At 43.3% G+C, this 27,512-nt stretch overlaps 1 protein-coding gene across 1 annotated transcript in view; it reads left to right on the top strand.

Moving 5' to 3' along the window:
* The window catches only part of CACNA2D4 (calcium voltage-gated channel auxiliary subunit alpha2delta 4), a 120,023-nt gene that overhangs the window by 83,049 nt on the left and 9,462 nt on the right, over nucleotides 1-27,512 (top strand). Inside the window, exons 21-23 of the mRNA XM_060191500.1 lie at nucleotides 17,924-17,985; nucleotides 20,592-20,636; nucleotides 20,820-20,882. Coding sequence (XP_060047483.1) covers nucleotides 17,924-17,985; nucleotides 20,592-20,636; nucleotides 20,820-20,882 — 170 coding nt within the window. The remainder of the gene's footprint in view (nucleotides 1-17,923; nucleotides 17,986-20,591; nucleotides 20,637-20,819; nucleotides 20,883-27,512) is intronic.

Consider the following 27,512-nt stretch of genomic DNA (forward strand, 5'->3'; position numbering starts at 1 on the left):
CAGGCAGAGGTGTCCCAGATCCCCCCTCCCCCTTCCCCAGCTTCCTTTGGTGGATTCCTCCTTAGGGCTGATGATGGAGACTGAGAAGGGAGATGCTGAGGACACTCCTGATGGGGTGAACTTGCACCCTGCTCTCCCTTTGCCTCTGAGGGTGCTATAGCAGGTGGAGGGCTTGACCTGTGCCCATGCACCCAAGAAGTTGAAGACTGGCACCCTCTGCTTCTTAGCCCTGGCAGGTCACAGCCTTCTAACACAGTCTCCCACTTACCCTCTCCCCACTTCCCAGCTCCAGGTAAACCCCTCTATAAGGTATTCCCTTCATAAAATGTCCCTGGACTTGGGTGCCTTCTTCTTCAATCTGTGAACAAGCCTTTATTTTCTCCCTTTCTTTCTTTCTTTCTTTCTTTCTTTCTTTCTTTCTTTCTTTCTTTTCCTTCCTTCCTTTCTTCCTTCCTTTCTTTCTTTCTTTCTTTCTTCCTTTCTTTCTTCCTTTCTTTCTTTCTTCCTTTCTTTTTCTCAGCTTTGGCTGATGGTGGTACCGGGCATTGAATCTGGGACATCAGAGACTCAGGCATGAGAATCTCTTTGCATAACCATTCTGCTGTCTTCCCCCCCCCCGCCCCCATAAGATTTTTTTGGGGGGGGCTGCTCTTGTGGTTCTCTCTGTGACAGAAAAGGCAGAAGATCTTTCTCTGGGGTGTGTGACTTCCTTCCCCAGTACTAAGGCCTGTTGGGCTGTCCCACATCCTCCACACCTCAGTGCCTTCTCCGCAGGACAGACAGGGCCCCTCAGGCAGGGGAAGACAACCTAGGTGTCAAGTGTCAAGCACTTGTTCCTTACCTAGCAACTAGCCAGTTGAACTCCTCTGCCCTGGCTGGATTCCTGGTCCTGTGAGGAAGGGGTAGAATGTCTGTGACAGCTGGTTCTCTTCTTGGCTTGTACTGTGTGACCCAAGTAATCACGGAGGCCTGCTGCTTCCCAGCTTGTGTTGTTAGACATAGTCTCTGCCACCCAGAAACCTGCAGTCATGGATTCAGTGAACACAATTGATCAGGGTCCAGTAGATAAAGCACTGGGCACCCAGGCATGAGGGCCTGAGTTTGACCCCTGGTTTACTGGTTCTCTTTTTCTCTCATAATGTTAATAAATTAATAAATAAAACTTTAATAAAAATTGTCCTCAACTGGGGGCTGGGTGGTGGCTCACACATACTACTAAGTACAAGGACCCATGCAAAGATCAGGGTTTGAGTCCCCTCCCCAGCTCCCCACCTGCAGGGGGATGCTTCACAAGCAGTGAAGCAGGGCTGCAGGTGTCTCTCTTTCTCTCTCCCTCTCTATCTCCCCCTCCTTTCTCAATTTATCTCTGTCCTATCCAATTAAAGTGGAATAAAATGGCCACCAGGAGCAGTGGTTTTGTAGTACTGGCACAAGCCCCAATGATAAGCCTGAAGGCAGAAAAAAGTCCTGAACTGAAATATCAAAGTAGAAATGAGGGAAGACAATAGAGATAAGAGCTTGGGAGTACAAGATGGAGCATCTACCTTTATGGGTCCTCACCAGGGAATCTCTCTCTCTCTCTCTTTCTCTTTCTCTCTCTGATTTTGTTTTGCCATCTGTGATGACAAAGCAGCACCAAGGTTACAACCAGGATGCCGAGCAGAGAGGTACATCTTGATAAGCTGTCTGCCGCCCATGGCCTCATTGAGGTTCTTTGTTAGGTTGTCTGCCAGCTGAGTGAAGATCTCAAAGCTGCTTTGTAGGAAACCACAAGATCATTGCAAAGAAGAAGGTGTGCTATGGAGGGCAGGAGGAAGCAGCAGGAAGGGGGCGGGGCTTGGTTGTGCTCTGTTGTTCTGCAAGGCTGTGTGTGAAAGGGGCCCCTGGGCTCAAGGCAAGGCTGTGAAACAGAGACCCTCCTGAAGGGTCATGAAGGAAACATCTTTCCCTCTGCCATTCTGCTTGGATTTCTCCTCCCTACCCTGTCTGAAACAGTCCCAGAAGATCTACTCTCCTGCATGTGAACAGGGCAGTGGGAGTGAGGGTTTGTCTGGAGACCACTGAGGCTCTCACAATAGCTGTCCTCTCACCCCCACCCCCACCTTTAAGCAGAACAGAGATCCCAGGCCCAGACTTTGGTGGATTCCCTTAGGGAGGAGGATGGAAGAAGGATCTGTGTTTGGAAAAACCACGACTGTGGTTGTGGGCCATCTGTTGAAGGGTATTTAAACCCCTGGTGTGAAGGCATGCTAGCCCTTAGGGGTGGTGGGATCCTGGCGACTCCTGATTAAAGGTGGATTTAGTATGGTCCATTCCGGGGAAAGCAGCTCCTTACAGTTCGCTCCATGAGAGGCTTCATCTTGCCATCTCACTCACTCCAGTGGTCCTCTACTTATGGACTTGAAGGGGCTCAGAGGACATCTAAGTGTCCAAGATTTCAAATCTTTAATCTGTAATGGAATTGAGCTCCATATGGAATGGGCTTCAGAAAGCAATCATTCCCTCCCTAGAGATGGAGGCAGAGAGATCTTGTAGCACTTTTCCATCATGTAAGTTGACTCAATGGAATTCCTGAGGATTGACTAGACTAAAAATAACATCTTGGCATGATGTGCCAGATTCTGTTCTAGGTGCTAGCCTAGACTTTGTCCCATGTGATCCCCTATTCTAATAGGGACTCTTGGAGTGAGACTAACAACTGGAAAAAATAAATCCCATTAGGAGGCTGGCACATCTGGTTAAGTACATGTAGTACTAAGTGCAAGGACCCACCCAAAGATCTGGGTTTGAGCCCGTCTCCCTACCTGCAGGGATGGGGAGTTGCTTCACAAGTGGTGAAGCAAATCTGCAAGTGTCTCTCTGTTTCCTTGTCTCTCCTCTCTCTATCTCCCCCTCCTCTCTCAATTTCTGTCTTATCCAATAAAGTGGGAAAAAATGGCTGCCAGGAGCAGTGGATTTGTAACGGTGGCACTGAACCCCAGCAATAACTCCCGAGGCAAAAATGTCATGTTCATAAAATAGGAGTGATGAGATAAGGGTATAAAAGGTGAAGGGTATGGGTGGCTTTATCTGGGAATTGTGGGAGGGTCTCTCAGAATGCTGGGCTGAGAGCTGATAATTGGAAGAGGTCATTTGATGCCAATACCCTGGAGTGAGAATTAGTTTTTTAGCATGTTTGAGGGGTAAAATGATCTAGTTTGGAATCAGCCATCAGGAGGACTACTTGTTTGGAATTTTGTGTGCTATATTACAAAAGAAATTCGATTTTGCAAAGGGAAAACAACAAAGGGTTTAAACTACTTTTAATATGAAGGTTTTTTTTTTATTAGTGATTTATAGTGGTTTTCAAGATTATAAAGTAATTGCATCAAAGTTCTGTACTGTCCACCACCTCCTTAACATATTAAGAAGTGTTAGAAACAGTTCAGCTACTTCTTTTTCTTTCAAAATTAAAAGAAGAATTCTTAGTGATTTAATAATGACTAACTAGATTGTAAGATAACAGGGGTACATTTCCACACAGTTACCACCACCAGAGTTCTCTGTCCCATTCCTTCCATTGGAAGCTTCCCTATTCTTTTTTTTTTCTTTGCTTTTTAAAAAAAAAAAAATCTCTATTAGGGGATTACTGGTTTACAGTCAATAGTAACATACAATAGTTTGTACATGTGTAACATTTCCACATAAAAATATAACCCCCACTAGGTCCTCCTCTGCCATCATGTTCCAGGACCTGAACCCTCCTCCCCACCCCTGAGTCTTTACTTTGGTGCAACACACTAACTCCAGTCCAAGTTCTCCTTAGTGTTTTCCCTCCTGTTCTTGTTTTTCAACTTCTGTCTATGAGTGAGATCATCCCATATTCATCCTTTTGCTTTTGACTTATCTCACTTAACATGATATCTTTGAGCTCAATCCAAGATGGGGTAAAGATGGTGAATTCACCATGAACCTGAGACTTTGGAACCTCAGGAATAAGGGTCTTTTTGCATAACCATTATGCTATCTACCCCTGTTCATATTTCACAGTTTTCCACATACCAATTCAACCCCCCTCTAGGTTCTCCTCTGCCATCATGTTCCAGGACCTGAACCCTCCCCCTACCCCAGAGTCCTTTACTTTGGTGCAATACACCAGACCCAGTCCAGGTTCTGCTTTGTTTATTGTTCAAGGTTTTCTTTTTTTAATTTGGATTCATTTCATTGAAGATGCCTTTAAAATTGAGATATTAAAGAGTTCTGCCAATATTTTCCTCTAAGTATTTGGTAGTTTCTGCTCTAACATCCAAGGAGTGTTGAATTCCCCTACTATTACTGTGTTGCTGTGAATATATTGCTGTAGCCCTTTCGGTAGATGTTTGATGTATTTAGATGGCCTCTCATTGGGTGCATAGATGTTAATAATTGTTAAGTCCTCTTGATTGACTGAACTTCTGAGCATTAAGTCATGTCCATCCCTATCTTCTAAAATTTTATTTATTTTAAAGTCTATCATATCAGATTGAGAATAGCTGTTCCTTCCCCTTTTTTGTGGTCCATTGGCATGCATGGTAGTTTTCCATTCTTTAACTTTGAGTCTGTGTTTGTCTGGTTGAGTTAGGTGGGATTCCTGCAGACAGCATATTGTAGGGTTGTATTTTCAGATCCATCTTTCTGCTCTGTGCCTTTTAATAGGTGAATTCAGGCCATTGGCATTTATTGACAATATAGAATGAAGATATTCTAATGCCATTATTCTAAAATTTTAGTGTTCTGATATATGGCATGTTTATGATGATGTGATTGTTTATGAGACCTTTCAGAATTTCTTGCAGGCTTAGTGATAGTTGATTCCTTCAACTGTTGCTTGTCTGAGAAGGTTTTTATGCCTACACTGTCTGAATGACAGTCTAGCAGCATACAATAATCTTGGTTGAAAGCCTTTCTTATTGAGCACTCGATAAATATCTTGCTATTCTCTTCTGGCCTGTAGTGTTTGTGTGGAGAAGTCTGCTGCTAATCTTATGGGTTTTCCTCTGTAGGTGACTCTTTGTTTTTCTCTTGCAGCCTTCAGGATCCTTTCTTTATCCTTACTCCTTTTCATTCTAAATATGACATGTCTTGGTATCTTTAAGTCTGGGTTAATTCTGTTTGGGACTCTCTGGGCTCTTGAACCTTTATGTCTTTTATGTTGTCTAGACTAGAGAAGTTCTCATCTATTATGTCCTGTAGAATGCTTTCTTCCCCTCCTTCCCTTTCTTCCTCTGCTGAGTCAATACTGCATATATTATTTCTTTTAAAGTTATCCCACATGTCTCTGTTATTGTTTTTAGTATCTCTTAATCTCTTTTTGAGATCTCTTACTTCTTTCTTAGTTTTCTCTAATTCGTCCTCGATCTTGCTGATTCTGTTTTCTGCTTCATTTATTCTATTCTTTCACCCCTCTGTTGTTTTCTGTAGCTCACCTATTTTGTTGCCCTGTTATGATACTGTATTAGCTTTTTTCAGCTAGTTGTGCTCTCAGCTCAGCTATTTCAGCTCTCTAATTACCTCAAGATGGTGTTTACTTTTGGAATCTCATTTGTTGTTTCCCTATTTCTGATTATATTATTTTCAAACTCCTCATTCCTGTGACTGATGCCTCAATTAGTGTTTGGATCTTGTCCTCATTCTTTTGTGTTTCTACCTTGGGGGGAGTTTTATCTGAGCTTTTGTTCTGGTTCATTTCTCCATGTTTCTTCTTGGTTTAACCATTGTATATGGTGTGTTATGAGGTCCCTCAGTACTATTCAATCCACTAATCCCACACTTCCCTGGATTGATATGTCTAAGTAAGGTCCTTAGAGAGTTCACAGTTATGGAGAGCAACAGTTGTTTCAATGCTGTTTCAATCCTTGAGGTGAAGCACAGTGGCTGTTAAAAACTTCTTTTGTTCTTTATCTTCCCTGTAGGCCATGGGAGCATGAGGGCTTTTTTTTAAAGCTATAAATAGATGTTTTAGCTTAATTGGTCACTCCTAACCTAGAGATAAAACAGAGTGATGGAGAGATAGGACAGTGGTTCTGCAAAGAGTACTCCCATACTCCCATACTCCCAAAGCCCCAGGCCCAGTTCGGCTTCTCTGACAACCAGAGACAAGCAGCACTCCTTGGACCTGTGAGTTTCTAAACAAATCCTGTTTATACTCTGTGGGTTCTGAGGCAACTATTCAACACGTCTCTGAATTCACTGGGAGAATAGTGTGGAAAGGCTGCCACTATACAGCCCTACTTTCAGACCACTGGGAGTATATGTCTTCTCCTGAGTTGCCCAATCAGGTCTCTGCTCCCAACATTAGCACAAGCCCTCCCTGCTGCTGCTCTGGACTCCAGGGACAGTAGTAATGGAGACTCAAAGTTGCATTTGGTGAGCCTTAGGGGATCCTCTCCTCTAGTTAGCAGTTATTTGTTGATTAAACTCAGACTGGAGGTGGTGCCTCAACCAGCAAACTGCAGGTCTGTTACCAGTCACTCCCAAGAAGGTACAGGCTTTCAGCCCCCAGAATCTCTCCTTAGGTCCCTCTCTGTCCACAAGCCACATGATTTGCTCTCACCCAGGACTCGGTGTGTTCCCAGGGTATTTCTTGTTGGTATTCTTGTCTTGTTGTGTTCTCAGGTGATCTTCTTTGTTATCACTTCCGTATTCTTTATCCCTCTGGGAATATGGGCCAAAATTCTTTATGGGGAGCAGAAGGTGGAAGTTCTGGCTTCTGTAATTGTTTCTTTGCTGGACATGGGTGTTGGCAGGTATACCCTCAGCCTGTTTCTATTTTTCCCTAGTGGGGTAGGGCTCTGGAGAGAGAAAATTTTCTTTGCAAATTTATATGAGCAAAACCATCTGACAGTTGCCCTTCACCTCCTATTTACTTCACTAAACATAATCACTTCCAGCTTTATCCATTTTGTCCTGAAGGATCAAAGGATACAATATGGCCTGTCTTTTGTTAATTGCAGAATCCTATAATTTTGAATATAAGTCCCATAACTTCCTTTTAAATGTTTTAAACATGTTTTTAAAAATATTTATTTTTCCTTTTGTTGCCCTTTTTGTTGTTGTTGTAGTTATTGTTGTTGTTATTGATGTCATTGTGAGATAGGACAGAGAGAAGATGAAGAGAAGAGGGGAAGACAGAGAAGGGGAAAGAAAGATAGACACCTGCAGACCTGCTTCACTGTCTGTGAAGTGTGTCCCCTGCAGACGAGCAGCCGGGGGCTCGAACTGGGATCCTTAGGCTGGTCCTTGTGCTTCACAGCACATGCACTTTACCCACTGTGCTACCACCTGACTCCCCTTTTAAATTTTTTTTGTCATTTTTAATTATTTACTGGATAGAGACAGCCAGAAATTGAGAGGGAAGGAAAGAGACAGAGAGACACCTGCAACATTGCTTCACCTACAGGAGGCAACTGGGGGCTCAAACCCAGGTCCTTGTGCATTGTAACATGTGTGCTCAATCAGGTGCACCACCACCCAGAACCAAGTTTCTTTTTCTTATTTTGTTAGAGGAAGGACATATGCTAAAGAGTTTTAAGTTATTGAATGATGTGACTAGATCTTTTGAAAACCACTCTCATGGCTAAGTGGAGAACAGATCAGAGAGGTGGGAGAGGAGAGGAGGGAGAGGAGATTGTTGGCATGGGGGAGGGTGGTCATGTGGTCATGTAAACAAGAGTGAGGTTAGCTCAGGTGCAGCTGGTGAAGATGTAGATTGATTTATGAAGTCTGGAATTCTGTAGATGAGGCAGTGGCAGAAGACTCACTAGCCAACAGCATTCCCCTAAGACTACTATATAACCACAGAGTAATATACCACAGAGAACTTTGCCAGAACAGAGCTGAGTTTTCATGGAAGACATCCCGTTCTCTGAAGGTGAGTGTGAATGCCATATTAAAAAGCCATTCTCACTCTTAATGTGAAACATCACAATGTGGTTCAGGAGATACTGGGAGACCTTAGGTTCCAGCTTCAGGGTAAGCCCTCAGAGGACTAGATGCTGAAAGTCCCACAAGGACTTTCCTCAGGTAGAAAAGGAAATCACCTGAAAAATGGCAACTAGGCCTAGTAGAGTCAGTCAGTCTGACCAAGTCCTCATTCATCAATGAAAAACCACTCTGGCAAGAGTAGCGCTGGCAGACTTGAATGGTTGTTCACAGGCAAGGGTGGAAGTGTGGAAAAACAAAAGTTTAAGTGCAGTGTTGTGAGGCTAAGTCTCCTTAGGCAATGCTAAGTGTCACTGAGGGCTCTTAATTCTCCACTGCGCTCTTCTTCCAGGAAGCACTCTATAGACAAAGTACAACCACTGCAGTCATAGTGCCACCTACAGGTAAACAAGTGAAACCAAGCTAAATTCACATAGAAAAGTCAAATGTGGGGGCCCCAGGTGGTGGTGCAACTGGTTGACTGCACGTGTTACAGTGTGCGCGGACCTGGGTTCATGTCCCCTGGTACCCACCTGCAGGGAGAAATCCTCAGGAGTGGTGGAACAGGGTTGCAGTCTCCATCTCTCTCTCTCTCTCTCTCTCCTCTCTCAGTTTTTGGCTGTCCCTATCAAGTAAATAAATAAAGATAACAACAATAAAATTTAAAAAAAGAAAACTCACAGGCAACCCATGTAAAAAAGCATGGAACACTCCACAGAAAGTGAATACACAGCAGACTCCCATAAAGATGCTGAGCTAGGGGACTTCCTAGAGAAACGATTCATAAAATCCATCACAGAGACCTGTAAACAAATCAGAAATGAACAATACAGAAAATCAGGCTAAAGATATACAGCAATCAAGGGGTTCTTTGCTAAAGAGATCAAAGCTCTAAAGGTAAAATTCCAAACAGATACAGGGTGCAGATAGCACACTTAGTGTACTTCAGAAGTAAGCTCTGTTATGCAGAGGAGAGAATAGAGGGATAGAGAATAAGTGACCACAGTCTCTCAAATGGAAGAGGTGAGAGGAACATAGTTTAGGGAAAACAAAACAGCTGTATGAGAAAAGCAGATATAATTGCAATGGAAAACCAGAAGACAAGTAGTAGGCCAAGTGACTGTAATCAAGGAAAGAATAGCTGAAAATCTTCCTTGTCTGTGGGGACAACAGAGTGTAGGTGTTTAGGAAGTGGAGATAAGACTCCAATTCCTGCATCTAAAATAAAACTTGCCAAGAGACATCATAATAAAATTATCAAAACTCTGGGCCAGGTGACGGTTGAGCACATATGTTACTATGCGCAAGGGCCTGGGTTTAAGCCTCCAGTCCCCACCTGCAGGAGGGAATTTTTGCGAGTGGTGAAGCCGGGCTGCAGGTGTCCCTCTCTCTCTCCCTAGCACCCTTCATTCTCAATTTCTGGCTGTCCCTATTCCGTAAATAAATAAAGATAATTAAAAAATTTAAAAATAATAAAATTATCAAAAATCAAGGACAAGATAAAAATATTGAAGGCTGCCAAAGAAAGGAATAAAGTGGTGTACAAAGGCACCACTACTGGACCTGGTTGAGCTCACATGTTACAATGTGTAAGGATCTGGGTTCAACCCCCCAGTCCCCACCTGCAGGGGGGAAACTTTGTGAGTAGTGAAGCAAAGCTGCTGGTGTCTCTCTGTCTCTCTCCTTCTCTATCACTTCCTCCCTTCTCAATTTCTGGCTGTCTCTATCCAATAAATAAATACAGATTTAAAAAAAAGTCACCACCACCAGGCAGCTCTAATATGACTCCTCAATAGAAAACTTAGAAGCTAGGAAAGAGATGTGTTACGCTAAAAGTACTGAAAAAGGGGCTGAATGGTAGTACACTTGGTTGAACACACATAGTACCAAACACAAGATGTTCAAGCCCCTGCTCCCCACCTGCAGAGAGGAAGCTTCATAAGCAATGAAGGTGTCTATCTTTCTCTCTCCCTCTCCATCTCCTCCTCCCCTCTCAGTTTCTCTCTGTCCTATCAAAATAAAATTAAAAAAATGACCAACCAGGAGTAGTGAATTTATAGTCATGGTACAAAGCTCCAGAAATAACCCTAGTGGCAATTAAAACAAAACAAAGCAAAACAAAGCTAAGAGATAAGAATTTCCAGCCATGAACACTTACTCTGCAAAGCTATCTCTCAAATACAAAGGCTTTGTTTTTTCCAGACATACAAAAACAAATGGAGTTTGTTGACACCATATCTATCTTACAAGAATTGTTGAAAGGAGTCAGGCAAATAAGAAACAAGGGCAGACCAAATCCTGATCAAGGTGACAAACAATAAGTCAGAAACATAAACAATAGTAATATGAGACCATCAGAAAAGGGGGAGGGAGAGAAAGAGATGGATGGAAGCATCGCAGTTGAATGTCAGTGATCTGAGACCAGTGCAAATACAATTACCTTAGATATAGCAGGTGGTATAAACACTTATGGTCATCACCAAACAACATATGGGAGGCACTTGGAGAAAGACAAAATGGAGAATCTACAGGAATCACTATGGAAAGCCACCTACATAGAGACAGAAATAAACGAAGAAACAAAAACAAACAAGCAAAGCAAGAGAAAAGACAGTGAGACGTTGAGAAAACCACACGTCAACAATCACTGTAAACGTGAGTGTCATCATTCACCATCAGAAGACAGAGAGCAGTTGGAGGGATAAAGAGAATCAGGAGCCATCTAAATACACATTTCCAGTGCGTACCGGAACTCACAGCTGGTAGAAACACAAAAGCAGACTCAGAACGAGTCTGGAGCAAGATCTTTCAAGGCAACAGTCAAAGAGAAAAGAACAGGAACTGCTATTCCAATATTAAGTCAAACAGCCAAGACAGTTAATAAGGGACAGATGACTACTACACAGAGATGAAAGGCTCACTCCAACAGGGAGCCATAGCTATTACAAACATGTATACACCCAGAACGAGTACACTCCAACAGACAAACCAGGTACTAGTTATGTCAGTGGAGACTCTGATAGAAACACAGTAATAGTAGAAAATCTTAAAACAAGCCTTACAGTGAGACTGGTCCTATAGACATAGACATATACATACATACATACATACATACATACATACATACATACATATATATATGTCATATATATGCCTTAAATGAAGCAATAGAGTAGATAGATATTTTAATTGTAATATGTTTAGAAAAATGTGTTGCCCCTTCAATAAAGCATTCTCCTCCTCCTCCTTATTCTTTTCCTCCTTCTCCTCCTCATTCTCTTCCTCCTCCTCCTTCTCCTTTTCCTCCTTCTCTTCCTTCTCCTCTCCCTCCTCTTCCTCCAGGCCCTCCTTCTCCTCCTTCTTCTTTTTGTCCTCCTTCCTCTTCATTCTCCTCCTCCTTCTTTTCCCAGACCACTTCTCAACTCAAGTTTATGATGGTGTGAGGGATTGAACCTGGGACTTCAGAGCCTCAGGCACAAGAATATGTTTGCATAACCATTATGCCACCTCCCCTGCAAGAAGCATCCTTATTCTTCCTGAGCACACTTTAGCATTCTTGGGGATTGATCATATACTGGGACACAAAAGCAGTTTTAATAAGTATGTATGTAAAGACTGAAATGATAGCAAGTGTTTTCTGACCACAGTACTATGAGACTATAAATAAACCACAACACATGTGGAGACTAAATAGCCTGCTTCTGAATAACAGATATATCAAAAGATAAAAAGAAGAAGAAAATGTGTAGACCATAATACACCAAACACAAAAATTAACTCAAAATAGATTTGACTATAGACCAGGAAGTTTAAAACACATAGAAAACATAGGTGTTGCACTCCAGGGGCTTAGCTCAGAGATGGATTTGGAGTTTCAGCCCCGCTGACAAAAGAATTTAAAGCAAGAAAAAAACAAAAACAAAAACAGCACTACATCAAATAAAAAAAAACTTTTAAAACATAAGAATTTTTTAACACACACACACAGCAGCCTAGCATGCGGGAGAATATATTTGCATCTCACATGTCTGCCAAGGGAATGATATCTAAAATATATAAAGAAACTACACAAAAGTTTTGGAGAAAAACTCTAAAAAGAGACCTTACTCCAAAGAAGACACACTAATGGTCTTTAGACACATGACAAATGTTCCACATCACTTATGAGGAGACATATGCAAACTAAAATCATAATGAGATATAATCGCATGCTGATGACGATGGTCTACTTCAAAGCTCTTGGAAACAGCAAGTGTTGGCCAGGAAGTGAAGAAAGGAACTCTGGCCACTGTCAGTGGGAAGACAAACTAGGGCAGCTTTTTATGGAAAACCATATGGAGAGTCTTAAACAAATAAAAACGGAAACACCTTGTGAAGTTTCAATGCAATGCTATGAATTTATCCAAGGAACATGAGAATACTAATTTGAAAGGACCATGCAGTATGAGACTGTCCTATTTACAATTGCCAAAATATGGAACCAACCTAAACATCTCTCAACAGATGACTGGATAAAGAAATTATGGGCTATATTTTAATGGAATACTTAAAAAAAAGATTTACTTATTTTTTGAGCTGGAAGATTACATGTTCTGCCAGCACCACATGGGAATACCAAGGCACCAGGGGGAGCTCTCTTGGTGCTCTTTCTTCCTTTGTCTTATCTACCTGGAATGAAAACAATCAAAAAGTTTTCCCAGGCGTGGTGAAATGACACATGTTGAGATTCTAGTCACACACACACACTTTTAAAAAAACCATTTATATATTTTAATTTATTTATATAATAAAAATATCAACAAGACCATAGAATAAAAGAGATAAAAGTTCACACAATTCCTACCACCAGAGTACTGCATCCCATCCCCTCCCTTGAAAGCTTTCTATTTTTTTATCCCTCTGGGAGTATGGACACAGGATCATTATGGGGAGCAGAAGGTGGAAGATCTGACTTCTGTAATTGCTTCTCTGCTGAACATGGGTGTTGGCAGGTGGATCCACACCCCCAGTCTGTTTCTATCTTTTCCTTGTGGGGCAGGGCTCTAGGGAGGTGAGGTTCCAGGAACCTGGGTGAGGTCATCTGTCCAGGGAAGTCAGGTTGGCATCATGGTAGCACCTGCAACTTGGAGGCTGAAAAGCATTAAGATATAAAGAGAACAAATTGTTAAATAATCAGGAACCCAAAAGCAAGAATATAACAGATGAGATTTGGGGTCTCCATTTTGGAAAAAATTAGTAGGTCTATTTTAGGTACATTCCAAGGGGCCCATCACTTTATGAATTTTTGCTTGAGCTTGACAGCTAACATGTAGGTGGGATAAAGGTGTTGTCTGGAGAGAATGACTTATATTTCTATGAGAGATAATGAAAAGGACATGGAGGGAAGGAGAGAGAGAGAGAGAGAGGGAAACTCTGACATAAAGTGGTACCAGGAATTGGTAAGACAAACCCTAGGTCATCAGGTCAGCAACTTCAGTGCCCTAATCAATTGGCCTGTCTCCTTGATAAATTAATACTTAGTCATTATAAAAGTGCAATGTGGTCATTATGGGACAAAAATGGATGGATGGTTATGTAAGTGGATTGAGGAAAGAAGTGAAAGACATTTGCCAGATGATTGTGGAATAGCTAAGAGAAACAAGCTTGCAGGAACCAATACTAATAACCAAGCTGACTCTTTGACTCTCTGAAAATGATGGTGGCTTTCTGAAGGAAAGGGATGAAGAGGCAGACAGGTGGAAGGTTCTCTCTGGCATAAAAGCACAAGGACTTTGACAGTGAGTGTGACTAGTTGTAATGCACACATGTGTGTATGAAAATATACTCCCAACATCTTATTAACATCTCATTTATCCAAAGTTAAATTTAAAGAAAAGTTACATAAAAAGGAACTTATGGAGGCCAGATGGTGGCTCACCTGGTTAAGCACAAACACTACAATGCACAAGGACCCAGGTTGAAGCCCCTGGTCCCCACTTGCAGGGCAAAAGTTTCACAAGTGGTAAAGCAGGGCTGCAGGTGCCTCACTGTCTCCCTCTCTATCTCCCTCTCCCCTTTCAATTTCTCTCTGACTCAATCCAATAATAAATAAATAAACAATAATAATAATAAAAGGAATTCATGGAGTTTGGAATTAAAGTCTTTAGACCTTGAATGGGATAAGTAATAAATATTAACAAATACGTAGAAACACTCGCCTCCAAATGAGAACATTTCAAAGAGCGTCAGGTTTCAGTAGAAGTCAGAGTTTGATTTCACAAAAAAAAAAAAAAAAAAAAAAAGAAAAGAAAACACTAGTGACCCAAGCAGAGATGTCAGTAGGCTGTCAGAATACCCTCATGTGGCAAAGAATACCTGGATGTAAAGGAAGCAGCCTGCCTTAGAGGGACCAGCTTGGTTATGCAAGCCTACGTGAGAACCAAAGAAGCATAGGTGGCTCTTAGTCCATATAGAAGTGGGCCACTGTGGTCCCAGCTTCCAAGAAGGGAGTCACCTTACAAAGTGGAAGAGAAACTTCCCTGGGCAGATGACCTCACCAATGTGTCCAGGAACCTCCCTTCCCCAGAACCTTGCCCCACTAGGGAAAGATAGAAACAGGCTGGGGGTGTGGATCTACCTGCCAACACCCATGTCCAGCGGAGAAACAATTACAGAAGCCAGAATTCCCACCTACCCCCAAAAGAATTCTGGTTCATACTCTCAAAGAGGGAGAAATGATAAGGAGAAGATGACCAGAGGGCTCTGAACTCTAACTCCATCAGGACTTGGACAAAGAAGAGAAAAAAGGGAGGGACATTTGGATGTAATAAAAAGTGTATGCGTGCCTTGGAAAGGAAGGTGGGATCACAGAAAAAAAATAAGAAAAATATACAAATATAGACAGATAGTTGTCTAAATAATAGTTAACTCATCTTCAACCTTAGGCGAACTGCTGTAGCTTCCAGTGAAGGAATTAGGGATCCAGAACTCTGGTGGTGGGAACAGTGTGGATTTGTACCCCTATTATCTTGTAATTTTTTAAATCAATATTAAATCACTAATGAAGAGTTTTAAAAACTGTAGACATAGCATACTAGAAGAAACAATTAAGTAGAATAAGTGTAAAAAACAAATAAACACTCCCTCACCCCACTACAGGTACTCTTAATGGGGTGGCTCAGGACTTGAACCTGGGTCCTCATGCATGGTAATTTTAAGGTCTGGTCAGTGGCAAAAGGGACCTGATAGAAAAGTAAGGCCTCAAATATTATCAAGCAGGGCTTTATTTGGGCATCTCTGGTGGGCGAGGTTCACGGGTCCTGAGAGAGAGAGTGGGGGGCTGTGAAGTCGTGCCCAGGGTCAGGGGAGGGAGATTCTTATAGGCTAGGAGAACAAGGAAGTTAGGTGATGAGAGTTGTGAGTGGCTCTGTGGTTGTTTTTTTTTTTAATTTCTTTATTGGGGAATTAATGTTTTACATTCAACAGCAAATACAATAGTTTGTACATGCATAACATTTCCCAGTTTTCCATATAACAGTACAATCCCCACTAGGTCCTCTGTCATCCTTCTTGGATCTGTATTCTCCCCACCCACCCACCCCAGAGTCTTTTACTTTGGTGTAATATGCCAATTCCAGTTCAGTTTCTACTTGTGTTTTCTTTTCTGATCTTGTTTTTCAACTTCTGCCTGAGAGTGAGATCATCCCATATTCATCCTTCTGTTTATGACTTATTTCACTTAACATGAATTTTTCAAGGTCCATCCAAGATCGGCTGAAAACAGTGAAGTCACCATTTTTTTTTTATAGCTGAGTAGTATTCCATTGTGTATATATACCACAACTTGCTCAGCCACTCATCTGTTGTTGGACACCTGGGTTGCTTCCAAGTTTGGGTTATTACAAATTGTGCTGCCAAGAACATATGTGTACACAGGTCTTTTTGGATGAATGTATTGCACTCCTTAGGATATATCCCCAGGAGAGGAATTGCAGGATCATAGGGTAGGTCCATTTCTACCCTTCTGAGAGTTCTCCAGACTGTTCTCCACAGTGGTTGGACCAATTTACATTCCCACCAGCAGGGTAGGAGGACCCTTTGACCCCACAACCTCTCTAGCATTTGCTGCTGTTACCTTTTCTGATGCATGACATTCTCACAGGAGTGAAGTGATATCTCATTGTTGTCTTTATTTCCATTTCTCTGACAATCAGAGACTTGGAGCATTTTTTCATGTGGGTCTGTGGTTTTTATGAAACTGCTAGCCTCCAGCACACATTCCAGTGATGGGTTGGTGGAGACTACTGACCCCCAGCAAGCATTCCAGGGATGGACTGCTTTTTCCAGGTTCCACATTCTCATGGCTGAGTGTTTTTTAGCCTCAGGAATCTTCAATGGTCAGACCCTCCCAGACCTGTCAGTAATATGTGTACTCAGCTTAGCTGATTGGTTGAGTTACTTGCTGGTCCCAACAGGGTCTCATTTTAAAAGATGAAAATCCAGACAAGAAACAAACGATAAGGAATTTATAAAAGTTTAACCTCAGAATATATTCTTATAACATGATTGTGCTGTGTTTGTAAGAAGGCCTCAATATAGGATAGAATAACTGAGAATAAAGGGTTAAGAATAGGTAGAAGGACTGATGTGCCAGTAATTCTGTGACGGGACTGGCAGTAATATAGGAGGTCAGAAGAGTGAAAACAAAAGTGAGAGGATGAAGGTCAGATTGAACTTCATTGAGAAGAAATAGCAGAGGGCCAAGAAAGTCAGATGTTTGGTTTAGTAAAGGCAAATGTGCCAACCTGCATCTATAGTAACCAAGCATAATGCCATATTTTGTCTTAATTGCTTGTCACATCAGCTTCTATAATCCTGGCTGGCTTCTGCCCTCCTAAAAGATACCAGGGGAATATCTTATACTGAAGCTAAACTTTCCCAGTAACTCAGGCAGCCAGACCTTGAGCAATGGGCACAAGTCCCACCTCTCAACCTTGCAGCCTCTGCTTCTGCAATGAAGCTTTTTGCTCTCAAGCCTGTACCTCCCATAAAAGCTTGTACCATCCCTTTGTTTGAGGCCAGTTGCTTCCAGAAAGATCTATCTGAACTCTCTGCCCACACCATTAAAAGCTTTTTTCTTCCTTCACCCACCCCAGCTCCAGTCTCCCTTATTTACAGCCAGTTTCCTTCACAGTGAGAGAGGGAAATGCATGTGAGAAGGAAAAGTAAGGTCTCCTCCTGTCCTTCTATGCAAGGACAGAGAGAAAACCAACTACTGCTTTCTGGAACCTTCCACCTGCATCACAACCCAACAGCAAGGTCAGGGCTAGGAAATAACTGTCCCGCCTCCATGGAAACTTGGGGGGTGCATCTAACCCACTGGAGTGACAGCAGAGGTGCAGCTGTGGGCAGAGACTGGGATAGGAGGTCAAGGCTTGGGGACAGAGGGGCTCCAAGAAGGAGAGGCTGGTGGAGTAACTCCATGGGCATTAGAGAAGCTCTCCTAGCCTTCAGAGCTCACTAGTGACATAGAGAAAGAAGAGCCTAAGAATCAGTGTGGTTATTAGTATTAGTTCCTGTAAGCTTGCTGTCTTAGCTCACACATCAGAGTGGCCCTAAGCCTGAATGGGAGAATGTATGTCAAACGGTCGACACAAGTTTTAGCACGTATCCAGAAGTCAGTAAGTGGAATATAACAATCTAATGTGATATGATATAACAGAATGTAATGCAATAAAAGATAATCTAATACAATGTAATGTAATCCAGTGTCTGCTAATAGAATACAATGCCATATAAAATAATCTGATGTAGTGGAATATGAGAGCTAATATAACATTGTCATACAGGATAATATAATATAATGTCATGTGTGAATTAATAGGACACAGTTCAATAGAATATAGTGACATACCTCCTTTCTTTAACCAGAATCTATTTTTTCTCTGTCTCCTGCCTCCCCCAACATGGGCGCTGTCTTGCCCTGCCTCTTCCTGCCTCCTTGTAGCGGTGGGCATCCAGCTGAAACTGGACTTCCTGCAAAGTGCATTCTGGGCAGCAACACAGCAGGTGGGAGCTCCAGAACTGCTCCTCTGGGGAGCACTCCTGTCTTATCCCTCCTCCTGCACCCTTGGTTGACTCTTTCCACCACTCCTGGGCCATTTTTTTTTTCATTTTATTATAAGACAGAGAGAAACTGAGAGACAGACAGACAGACACCTGTAGCCCTGCTTCACTGATGGTGAAACATCCCCCCTGCAGGTGGGGAGTGGGGTCCTTGAACTTCATACTATGTGCACTTAACTGGTTGCACCCCCACACACCCCCTGAATTCTTTGCTTTTCTATCATTCACGGCTCCTGGTTTGATCCCAGCCTCTCTCACCACACTGTTCCTTCTTGGCTCTCAAACCAGTACCCAAGAGTAGTACCCACAGCATCCCCTGTGGGCCAGGTATGTGTGTGGGGGGCAGACATCCCTGTCCTGCACTGAGCAGAGTGAGGGAAGCACTCCCCTGTAGGACTCCAGTCCTCCAGCCTTGGTACCCCCAGCTGAGCACACACAGTGGTCTGGCTTCAGACATTGGGCCCCCACCTGCAGGAGGGGGAAGCTTCATGAGTGGTTTCTCTTTTTCTCTCTCTCACTCTAACTCAGATTAACTCTCTTCTCAACTTCTTTCTTCGACTTTTCCTCTCCACAACTTTTCTTTTTTAAAAAATATTTTATTGCCTTTATTTACTTACTGGATAGAGACAGAGAGAAATTGAGAGGGCAGGGGGAGATAGAAAGGGAGTGAGACAGAGAGACACCTGTAGTCCTGCAGGTGGGAACCAGGGGCTCGAACCCATGTCCTTGTGCTCTATAACATGTGCACTCAACTGGGTGTGCCACCATCTGAGCCCAGCTTTTCTTTATCTTTACCCCTCCCCCCAAAAAATTATGGCTTCTAGGAGCAATAAATTCACTGTGGAAGCATGAAACGTCAGTGAAACCCCAGTGGTAATTTTTAAAACATTGATCCAAGCCTTATGCACAAAGCCCTCCCTCCTCCTCTGCCTGCTTCTTTTTCTCTCTCCTCTTCTCCAGCACTGCAGACTCGGTTTTCCTTTTTTTTTTTCTTTTCTTTTGCCTGCAGGGTTATTATTGGGCTTAGTGCTAGCACTATGAATCCACTGTTCTTGTGGCCATTTTTTCTATTTCGTGGCCTTGTTATTATTGTTGTTACTGCTATTGTTGTTGGTTAGGACAGAGAGAAATGGAGAGAGGAGGGGAAAACAGAGGGGGGAGAGAAAAATAGACACCTGCAGACCTACTTCACCACCCGCGAAGCAACCCCTTGCAGGTGGGGAGCCGGGGCTCGAACCTGGATCTTTGCATGGGTCCTTACACTTCGTATGATGTGTGCTTAACCCCAGTGTGCTACCGCCTGGACCCTTGGGCTCTCAGTTCTTCAGGGTGACCTGAGTGTCCACCCCAAGTCAGCCTAAGCTGTGTGAAAGCAAACAAGAAGGGAAGGGCGGGCAGCACTAAGCCAGCACCCCTGTGTCCTCCACCACACCAAACATGGCAAACGGTGGGACCCCTGGGTGGCCCCACAGTCTTACCCGTGAGGTTTGTCGTCCTACACTAGAGCTTCACCTCTCCACAGGCTGCAGGGCTCTGCTGTTCCCTGGGAAACACATACACAAGGCCTCGCCCTGGACCACTGCTTCTCAGCACCCCGCCATTAAAGTGTCCCCAGACACGCACATGCCACACACGCACACAGACGTCACATGCCACAGGCAGACCTCATAGGGCTCACCACAGCCACACTCACCTTCACAGGCACACAGGCCTGATGTGCTCTGCAGCTTCACTTACACACACCATGAGTGTTCTGTACACAGGCCCCTACCATGCCCCACTCAGACACATAGAGCACATTATGTGCCACATGCATAGGCACACAGGTGTGCATGCATGCACACGGGCATGCACTTTATACAAACTTATTTATTAGGCAGAGACAGAGAGGTGAAAGTGAGAGGGAAGGGGGAGATAGAGAGGGAGAGAAAAAGAGAGACACCTGCAGCTCTGCTCCACCACTCATGAAGCTTCCCCCCTGTAGGTAATGACTGGGGGCTTCCATATGGTAATGAGTGTGTTCAAGTGAGTAGGCCACAACCTGGTCCCCACACTTTATTGTACATAGATAGATAGGTAGGTAGGTAGATAGATAGATAGATAGATAGATAGATAGATAGATAGATAGATAGACAGACTACTAAACCACAGCACAGAAGCCAGTGGGCCTGGCTGGAGCCTGTGTCATGGACATGGCAAAGTAGAGCACTACCTAGGAGAGTTATTTTGCCAGTCCCACACAGTATTTTTTTAAAAAAAATTATCTTTATATATTGGATAAGACAGCCAGATATCAAAAAGGAAGGGGAAGTCAGAGAGGAAGAGAAACACCTGTAGCCTTGCTTCACCACTCGTGGAGCTTTCCCCCTGCAGGTGGAGACCGGGGGCCTGAACCTGAATCCTTACATATTGTAGTATGTGTACTCAGTCAGGTGCTCCACCACAGGACCCCCATACTGCCCCCCCACATTCACTTTTTATAACTGCTTTTCTTACTACCCTGCTTCTTTCCTCTCTCCTTCCCTTTCTCCTTCCCTCCTTCCTTCCAGTGCAGCACTATGGACGGACCCTGCACAAACACCTGCCAGGATAATGTAAGTTCCTCCCCCACAGCAGAGAGGACAGAAGTGGGAGCTGTAGGAACCTGAGACCTCTCCACGCCCTCCTCCCCTGCAGTGCCAGACCCCGCAGAGCCAGTGAGATGCCCCCATCACCGGGAGGGTGTGGGTCCAGTGCTCCATGCCGGCATCTCATGCCCTACCCTTTGTTTCTTCCAGGACCTGGACTGCTTTGTCATTGACAACAATGGCTTCATTCTGCTGTCAGAGAGGCCCCAGGAGGTAAGCTCCTGGGGGAGCAGAGCTAGGGAGAGGGCTCAGTCTGCAGGAAGCAACTCGGGCTTAGCACTGAGTGGAGTAAAAAAACTCAGGAAAAGGTACCTACTGCTTTATTTCATTTTGCTTTGTTTTGACACTGGGCTTATTGCTGGGGCTTGGTGACTTTGTGATGAATCCACTGCTCCTGGCTGCTGTTTGTTTTTTCCTTCTGATAGTGACTGGAGGGAGAGAGAGAGAGAGAGAGAGAGAGAGAGAGAGACCCAAGGCACTGACTGACCACTCATAAAGGTTCCCTCCTATAGGTGGAGACTGGGGGCTTGAACCTGAGTCCTTGCACATTGTAATATGTGTGCTGTACCAGGTGTAAAACCACCTGAACCCTGGAGCTATTTTTTGAACCTAAAGTCAAAATAGTGAGAACAAACTGTCCAGAGTGTGACTGTGTGGTGACACAACAGGATGAGTGCACATTTTACCATGTACAAGGACCCAAGTTCAAGCCCCCCGGTCCCACCTGCAGGGGGGAAGCTTCATGAGTGCTTCAAGCAGTACTGCAGGTATCTCTCTTCTCTCCCTCTATCTCCCCCTTCCTACTCAGTTTCTGTCTCTGTCCTATCAAATAGTAAGAAAATGATCACTGGGGGTAGTGGATTCCTCATTCAGTAGTGAACCCCAATAATTATCCTGGTGACAATAAAAATGTAATAAAAATATTAAGAGAGAAAGCTGTCCTAAGAAGGACGTTGATAGCAGTACAGGCCTCTATTAACAAACAGTGAGGATCTCCAGTAAGCTACCTAACATCACACTGAGTCAACTAGAAAAGGATCAACAAAGAGACCCAAAGGTCAACAGAGTGCTGTAAATGGTCAAAATCACAGCAGAAATTAATAAATCCAAAAGGTTAATGAAACCAAGAGATAGTTCTTCAAAAAGATAAAAAAATAAAATAAAACACTGGCTAGACTTACAAAAACAAAACAAACAAAAACATAGAAATCTATGAGGAAAAAAAAAACAGCCAGGAATAAGAGAGATGAAATTACAACTGAAGATGGGGAGATACAAAGAATCATACATGAATATTATCAACATCTCTATGGGCATAAATTGGACAGCCTGAAAGAAATGGATGTCAATCAGACCACCTTGCAGGTCTAACCCAAGAGGAAGTAGGTAGCTTCAATAGGCCAATCACTAGTAAAGAAATGGAATCAATACTCTTATCAAGAATCAAATCCCATGCCCAGGCAGCTTTACTAATGAATTATATAAGACTGTCAAAGAAGAACTAATAGCAATTCTCCTCAAACTGCCAGAAATATTGAAGAGGGGCAACCACTCCCAAACACATTCTATGAGGCTAATTTTACTTTGATCCCCAAAGAAAGAAAGGACTCCACCAAAAAAGGAAACTCTAGACTCACATCTCTGATGAGCACTGATGCAAAGAATCTGAACCTATCTTGGCAAAACAAATCCAACAACACAATCAAGAGAATAGTTTATCAAGACCAAGTGGGATTCATCTTTAGAAATTCAGATGTTCAACACCTGCAAGTCAATCAGTGTAATCCACCATATCAACAAAAAGAATAATTTCAACTGATGCTGAAGAGGCACTTGACAAGATGCAATATCCACTTACAATAGATGCCCTGCAGAAATTGGAATAGAAGGACCATTCCTCAATATGGTCAAGACCATTGATGACAAACCCATAGCTAACACTATTCTCAGTGGGGAAGAGCTGACAGCTATCCTCCTAAAGCTAGCAACTAGACAAGGATGCCCATTATCTCTACTGTTATTCAGCACAGACTTTTGGGGTCCTTACCATGGGAATCAGACAAGATAGAGATATCAAAGTATACAGATTGGGAAGGAAGAAATCAAGCTGTCACTGTGTACCATTGACGTGATTTATCTAGAGAAGACCAAAGGCTCCACCTAAAATGTGTAAACAATAAATTTAGTAGAGTAGCAGGATAGAAAATCAATACACTAAATTTGGGGCATTCCTATGTACAAAGAGTTAAAGGGTAGGGAAATAAAATACTTAATCCCACTTACAATAGAACCTCAAATGATAAAATAACTTGGAGGTGTATCTCACAAAGAAGGTGAAGGACCTTTACCAAAAAAAAAAAAAAAAAAGGCATTGATAAAAGAAGTAGAGAATGAGACTTCTGGGTACTTCAGAAAGAAAATAATGTTTCTTGATCCTGGATTGGAAGAATAAATATTACTAAAATGGCCATTCTACCAAAAGCAATCTACAAATTCAATACAATTCCAGTAGATTTTTCTAGAAAAAAAAGATCCCAGTAGCATTTTTCTAGAAAATTGAACAAGTTGCCAAAAAAATTGTATGGCTCACACACACGCACACACACACACACACACACACACACACCACTTATAGCCAAAGTACTTCTGAGAAAAAAAGGAATAATATGGTGGTATCATACTTTAAACTTCAGTCTATGCTCTGAAGCAATAATAATTAAAACACTGTGGTACTCCAGGGAAAAGGGGAGTTCAGGGCCTGGAACATAATTGTGGAGGAAGATCTAGGTTGGAGGTTAGAGTGTTATGTGGAAAACTGAGAAATGTGACACATGTACCAAATACTGTGTTTTACTTTGGACTTCAAACCATTAATCTCCCCAATAAAAAAAAAATGAAAAAGAAAAAAAGCATGAAAAGAAAAGGCCAGTGTGGAACTGGAATAAAAATGGGCACTTGGATGAATGAGGCAGAACTGAGAGTCCACTTATACAATCACCTAATATATGACAAATGGGCCAAAATGATTCAATGAGCCAAAGAATTTCTCTCCCACAGATGGTGCTGAGAAAACTGGACAGCCACATGTAGAAAGGTGACACCAGACCACCACCTAACACCATACACTAAAAATCAAATCAAAGTGGATCAGAGCTCTTGATATTAAACTAGAAACTCTAAAATTTATGAAATCAAACATTGGTGAAACTTTGCAGGACCTTCACATCAAAGATGTATTTGGAGACCTAGCACCATGGGCCTAAGAAATGAAAACAAGAGTAAATAAATGGGACATTAAATTGGAGACCTAGCATCATGGGCCTGGGAAACGAAAACAAGAATAATTAAATGGGACATTAAACTCAAGAGCTCTAAAAGCTTCTACACATCAAAAGCAAACTACATAAGGACAACCAGGCAATCCAGTAAATGGGAGGAGATATTTACACATCACACATCAATAAGTGACTGATATCAAACATCTACACAGAATTGGTATAGATCTACAATAGAAGTGAAAATTAAAAAATGGGCCAAATGACTAAATACACACCTATTTTTTTAACAATTTATTTTCTTTATTAACTTTATTTTATTTTCAAGGACAGAGAGAAATTTAGAGGAAAAAGGGAGATAGAGAGGGAAAGAGACAGAAAGGCACCTGCAAACTAGCTACCGCCTGTGAAGCTTTCCTGCCCACGAAAACACACATGGCCCAGCAAAGGCTGTGTCCATGGCTCTCCCAGCTCACTGACTCCTTTCTCTAACCTTGGTCACTAAAGACTAGAATATGGGAGGAGGTTCCTGGAAGTCTCTTGATGGAAATGCAAGTTCTTGGGCCTGTGAAGCGCTCTCTTGGATAATGTACTGTCGGGCTGTGCTGCGGAGAAGAGAGAGAGGAGATCCGGAGCGAAGAGGGAACACAAATCTTTATTTGCGCTGGCACTTCAGAGTTGGGTGAGAGAGAAGCAGGTTGGGCCGCGTGGAGGTAGCAAAAATGGCCTCCTCACACAGTAACCTTTCCTGTGTCTAAACACCGAAGTGAAGAAGCTGGCAAGAGAGTGAGGTGCGGAAGAAGGGCTTTTATGAGAGTAGCTCTCACGAGAATGGGAAGGGGGAGGAGTAACCATAGCACTCCAGGATAGGATAATAACTCTCCTGAGAATGGGAAGGGGGAGGAGTAACCAAAGCACCGCAACCATTGTGTGTGTGTGTGGGGGGCGGAATAGACAATGGCCTGAGGGAACAACATGGCCGAGAATGTCCCAACTCTAGTGGGAACTAGCAATAGCCCGAGGGGACAACATGGCAGATGTGACTGCATCTGCACAATTTCCCAGCAGCGTACTGCTTTGCTATGTGCTTGGCCCAGGTTTGAGCCCAGCCTCCACTACACCAAAGGAAACTTTAGTGCTGTGGTGTCTCTTTCTCTTTCTTTGCCTCCAGGGTTCTCACTGCTGGCACTAAATATCTGCGGCTGGCGGCCATTTTTTTCCATTTTTATTGGACAGAACAGAGTGACATTGAGAGAGGAGGAGGAGATAGAGAGGAAGAGAGAGAGACACCTGAAGACCTGCTTCACCACTTGTGGAGCATCCCTGCTGCACATGGAGAGCCAGGGACTTGCACTTAGTCCTTGTGCTTAGTACTATGTGTGATTAACCAGGTGTACTACTGCCTGGCCCCCATATCTCACTCTCTCTGCCTTTCTGCTTCTAGAATAAAAACAGGAAATGCAAGTTTGCAGGCCTCCTCACCCCAGACCTGGAGAAACTGGGAACTCTGCGTGGTCTTGGGACCCAGTGTTCCTCTGTGCCCTACAACTGCTGTGGAGACACTGACGCATGTTGGCATCTAAGAACCATAGCCTAGGCCTCTGTGCCAGCCACTGTCACCCGGGGCACTTTCCTGCCACAGCTAATTTGCCTGAAGCTTCAGACTGCTTCTAGACTCTGCTCAGACCCTCCCAGACCATGCCTTCCCCACCCTTCATGACCAAGTGCTGCTTCCAGCACAAGGGAGGCTGCCACCGGAGGCACTGGCACCTTCTACAACCTGGCCCTCGTACCCTCTTAGGCCTGCAGATTGGATAAGCAGCCACATAGGCCTCTCTTCCAGTCCTGGGCCCATTTCTTTTATTCTTAGTATTATTAGTGATTTAATAATGATCAACAAGATTATGGGGAAAGAGGGGTACAATTCCACACAGTTCCCACTACCAGAGTTCTGTGTCCCCTCCCCTCCATTGGAAGCTTCCCAATTCTTTACCCCTCTGGGAGGATGGACCAAAATTCTTTATGGGTGGGAGTCGGGCAGTGTGCAGCGGGTTAAGCACACATGGCGCAAGGTAAGGATACTGGTTTGAGCCCCTGGCTCCCCACCTACAGAGGAGTTGCTTCACAGGCGGTGAAGCAGGTCTGGAGGTATCTCTTTCTCTACTCCTCTCTCCATTTCTCTCTGTCCTATCTAACAACGATGGCATCAACAACAACAACAACAATAACCACAACAACAATAAAAAAACAAGGGCAACAAAAGGGTAAATAAATATTTAAAAAAATTCTTTATGGGGTGCAGAAGGTGGGAGTTCCGGCTTCTATAATTGTTTATCCACTGGACATGGGTGTTGGCAGGTGGATCCACACCCCCAGCCTATTTCTATGTTTCCCTAGTGGGGCAGGGCTCTGGGGAGGTGAGGTTCCAGGACACATTGGTGAGATCATCTGCCCAGGGAAGTCAGGTTGGCAGCATGTAGCATCTGCAATTTGGTGGCAGAATATTGGAGCCACTGCCAAGCACAGCAGTGCAGCCACTTTGAGGGCTCTGGAAGCAGACAGCTGGTCCTAAGGAGTGACAGCAGCTGGGCGGATCTTTGTGCTGTTTACAGTGGACCTATCATTCTAGATTTGGGGTTTCTGGATCCTGTTATTTGCCTGTAGGTCATACCCCTTTTCATGCACACACACACGTGCACGCACACACACACACACACACACACACACACACACACACACATCAAACCAGTTACTTCACTTTACTGTGAGCTATTCACACTGAATTATTCAGGAGAACCGTTTAAAAAATTTTGATTGCAAACTTAGGTCAACTTCATAGCCAATGAAAATTTCAACTTAAGGATTTCAAAAGCCTTTAAAAATAGCAGTCAGACTGTCTTTTGGACTTTCAGAGAACTATTGGGGGGGCACATACTTTCTAGCACTATGTGTAGGCATAAATCTACACTTCTTGGTTTTTAAAAATTTTTTTTACCTTCAGGGTTACCACTGGGGCTCAGTGCCAGCACTACAAATCCACTGCTCCTGGTAGCCATTTTTTCCATTTTTTTTTAATAGGATAAGATAGAGAGAAATTGAGACAGGAGGGGAAGATAGTCAGGGGGAGATAGAGATGGGGAGAGACAGAGACACCTGCAGACCTGCTTTACCACTTGTGAAGCTTTCCCCCTGCAGATGGGGATTCAGGGGCTCAAACCTAGGTGCTTGCACTTGTTAATATGTACCCTTAACCAGGTGCACCACTGCCCAGCCTCCTAAAACATACTTCCGCAATCTCATAATTTTACAAAACATGTTAAATAACTAGTAAAGATAAATATGAATGAATGAATAAGTAAGTGAATGAGTGAGTGAGTGAGTGAGTGAGTGAGTGAGTGAGTGAGTGAGTGAATGAATGTGTGAGTGAGTAGCCCTGAGAGAGGTCCGGGCAGACAGGAGAAACACATTTTTGCTCACATGAGTTTCTGGATTCAGTCACAATACCACATGTTACTGAGTGTTGTTCTGTTTTCGCTTACCCTCTTAAAAAATATAAATCACAGTTTTC

This window comes from Erinaceus europaeus, chromosome 5, assembly GCF_950295315.1.
Source record: "Erinaceus europaeus chromosome 5, mEriEur2.1, whole genome shotgun sequence".
NCBI classification, from domain to species: Eukaryota; Metazoa; Chordata; class Mammalia; order Eulipotyphla; family Erinaceidae; genus Erinaceus; species Erinaceus europaeus.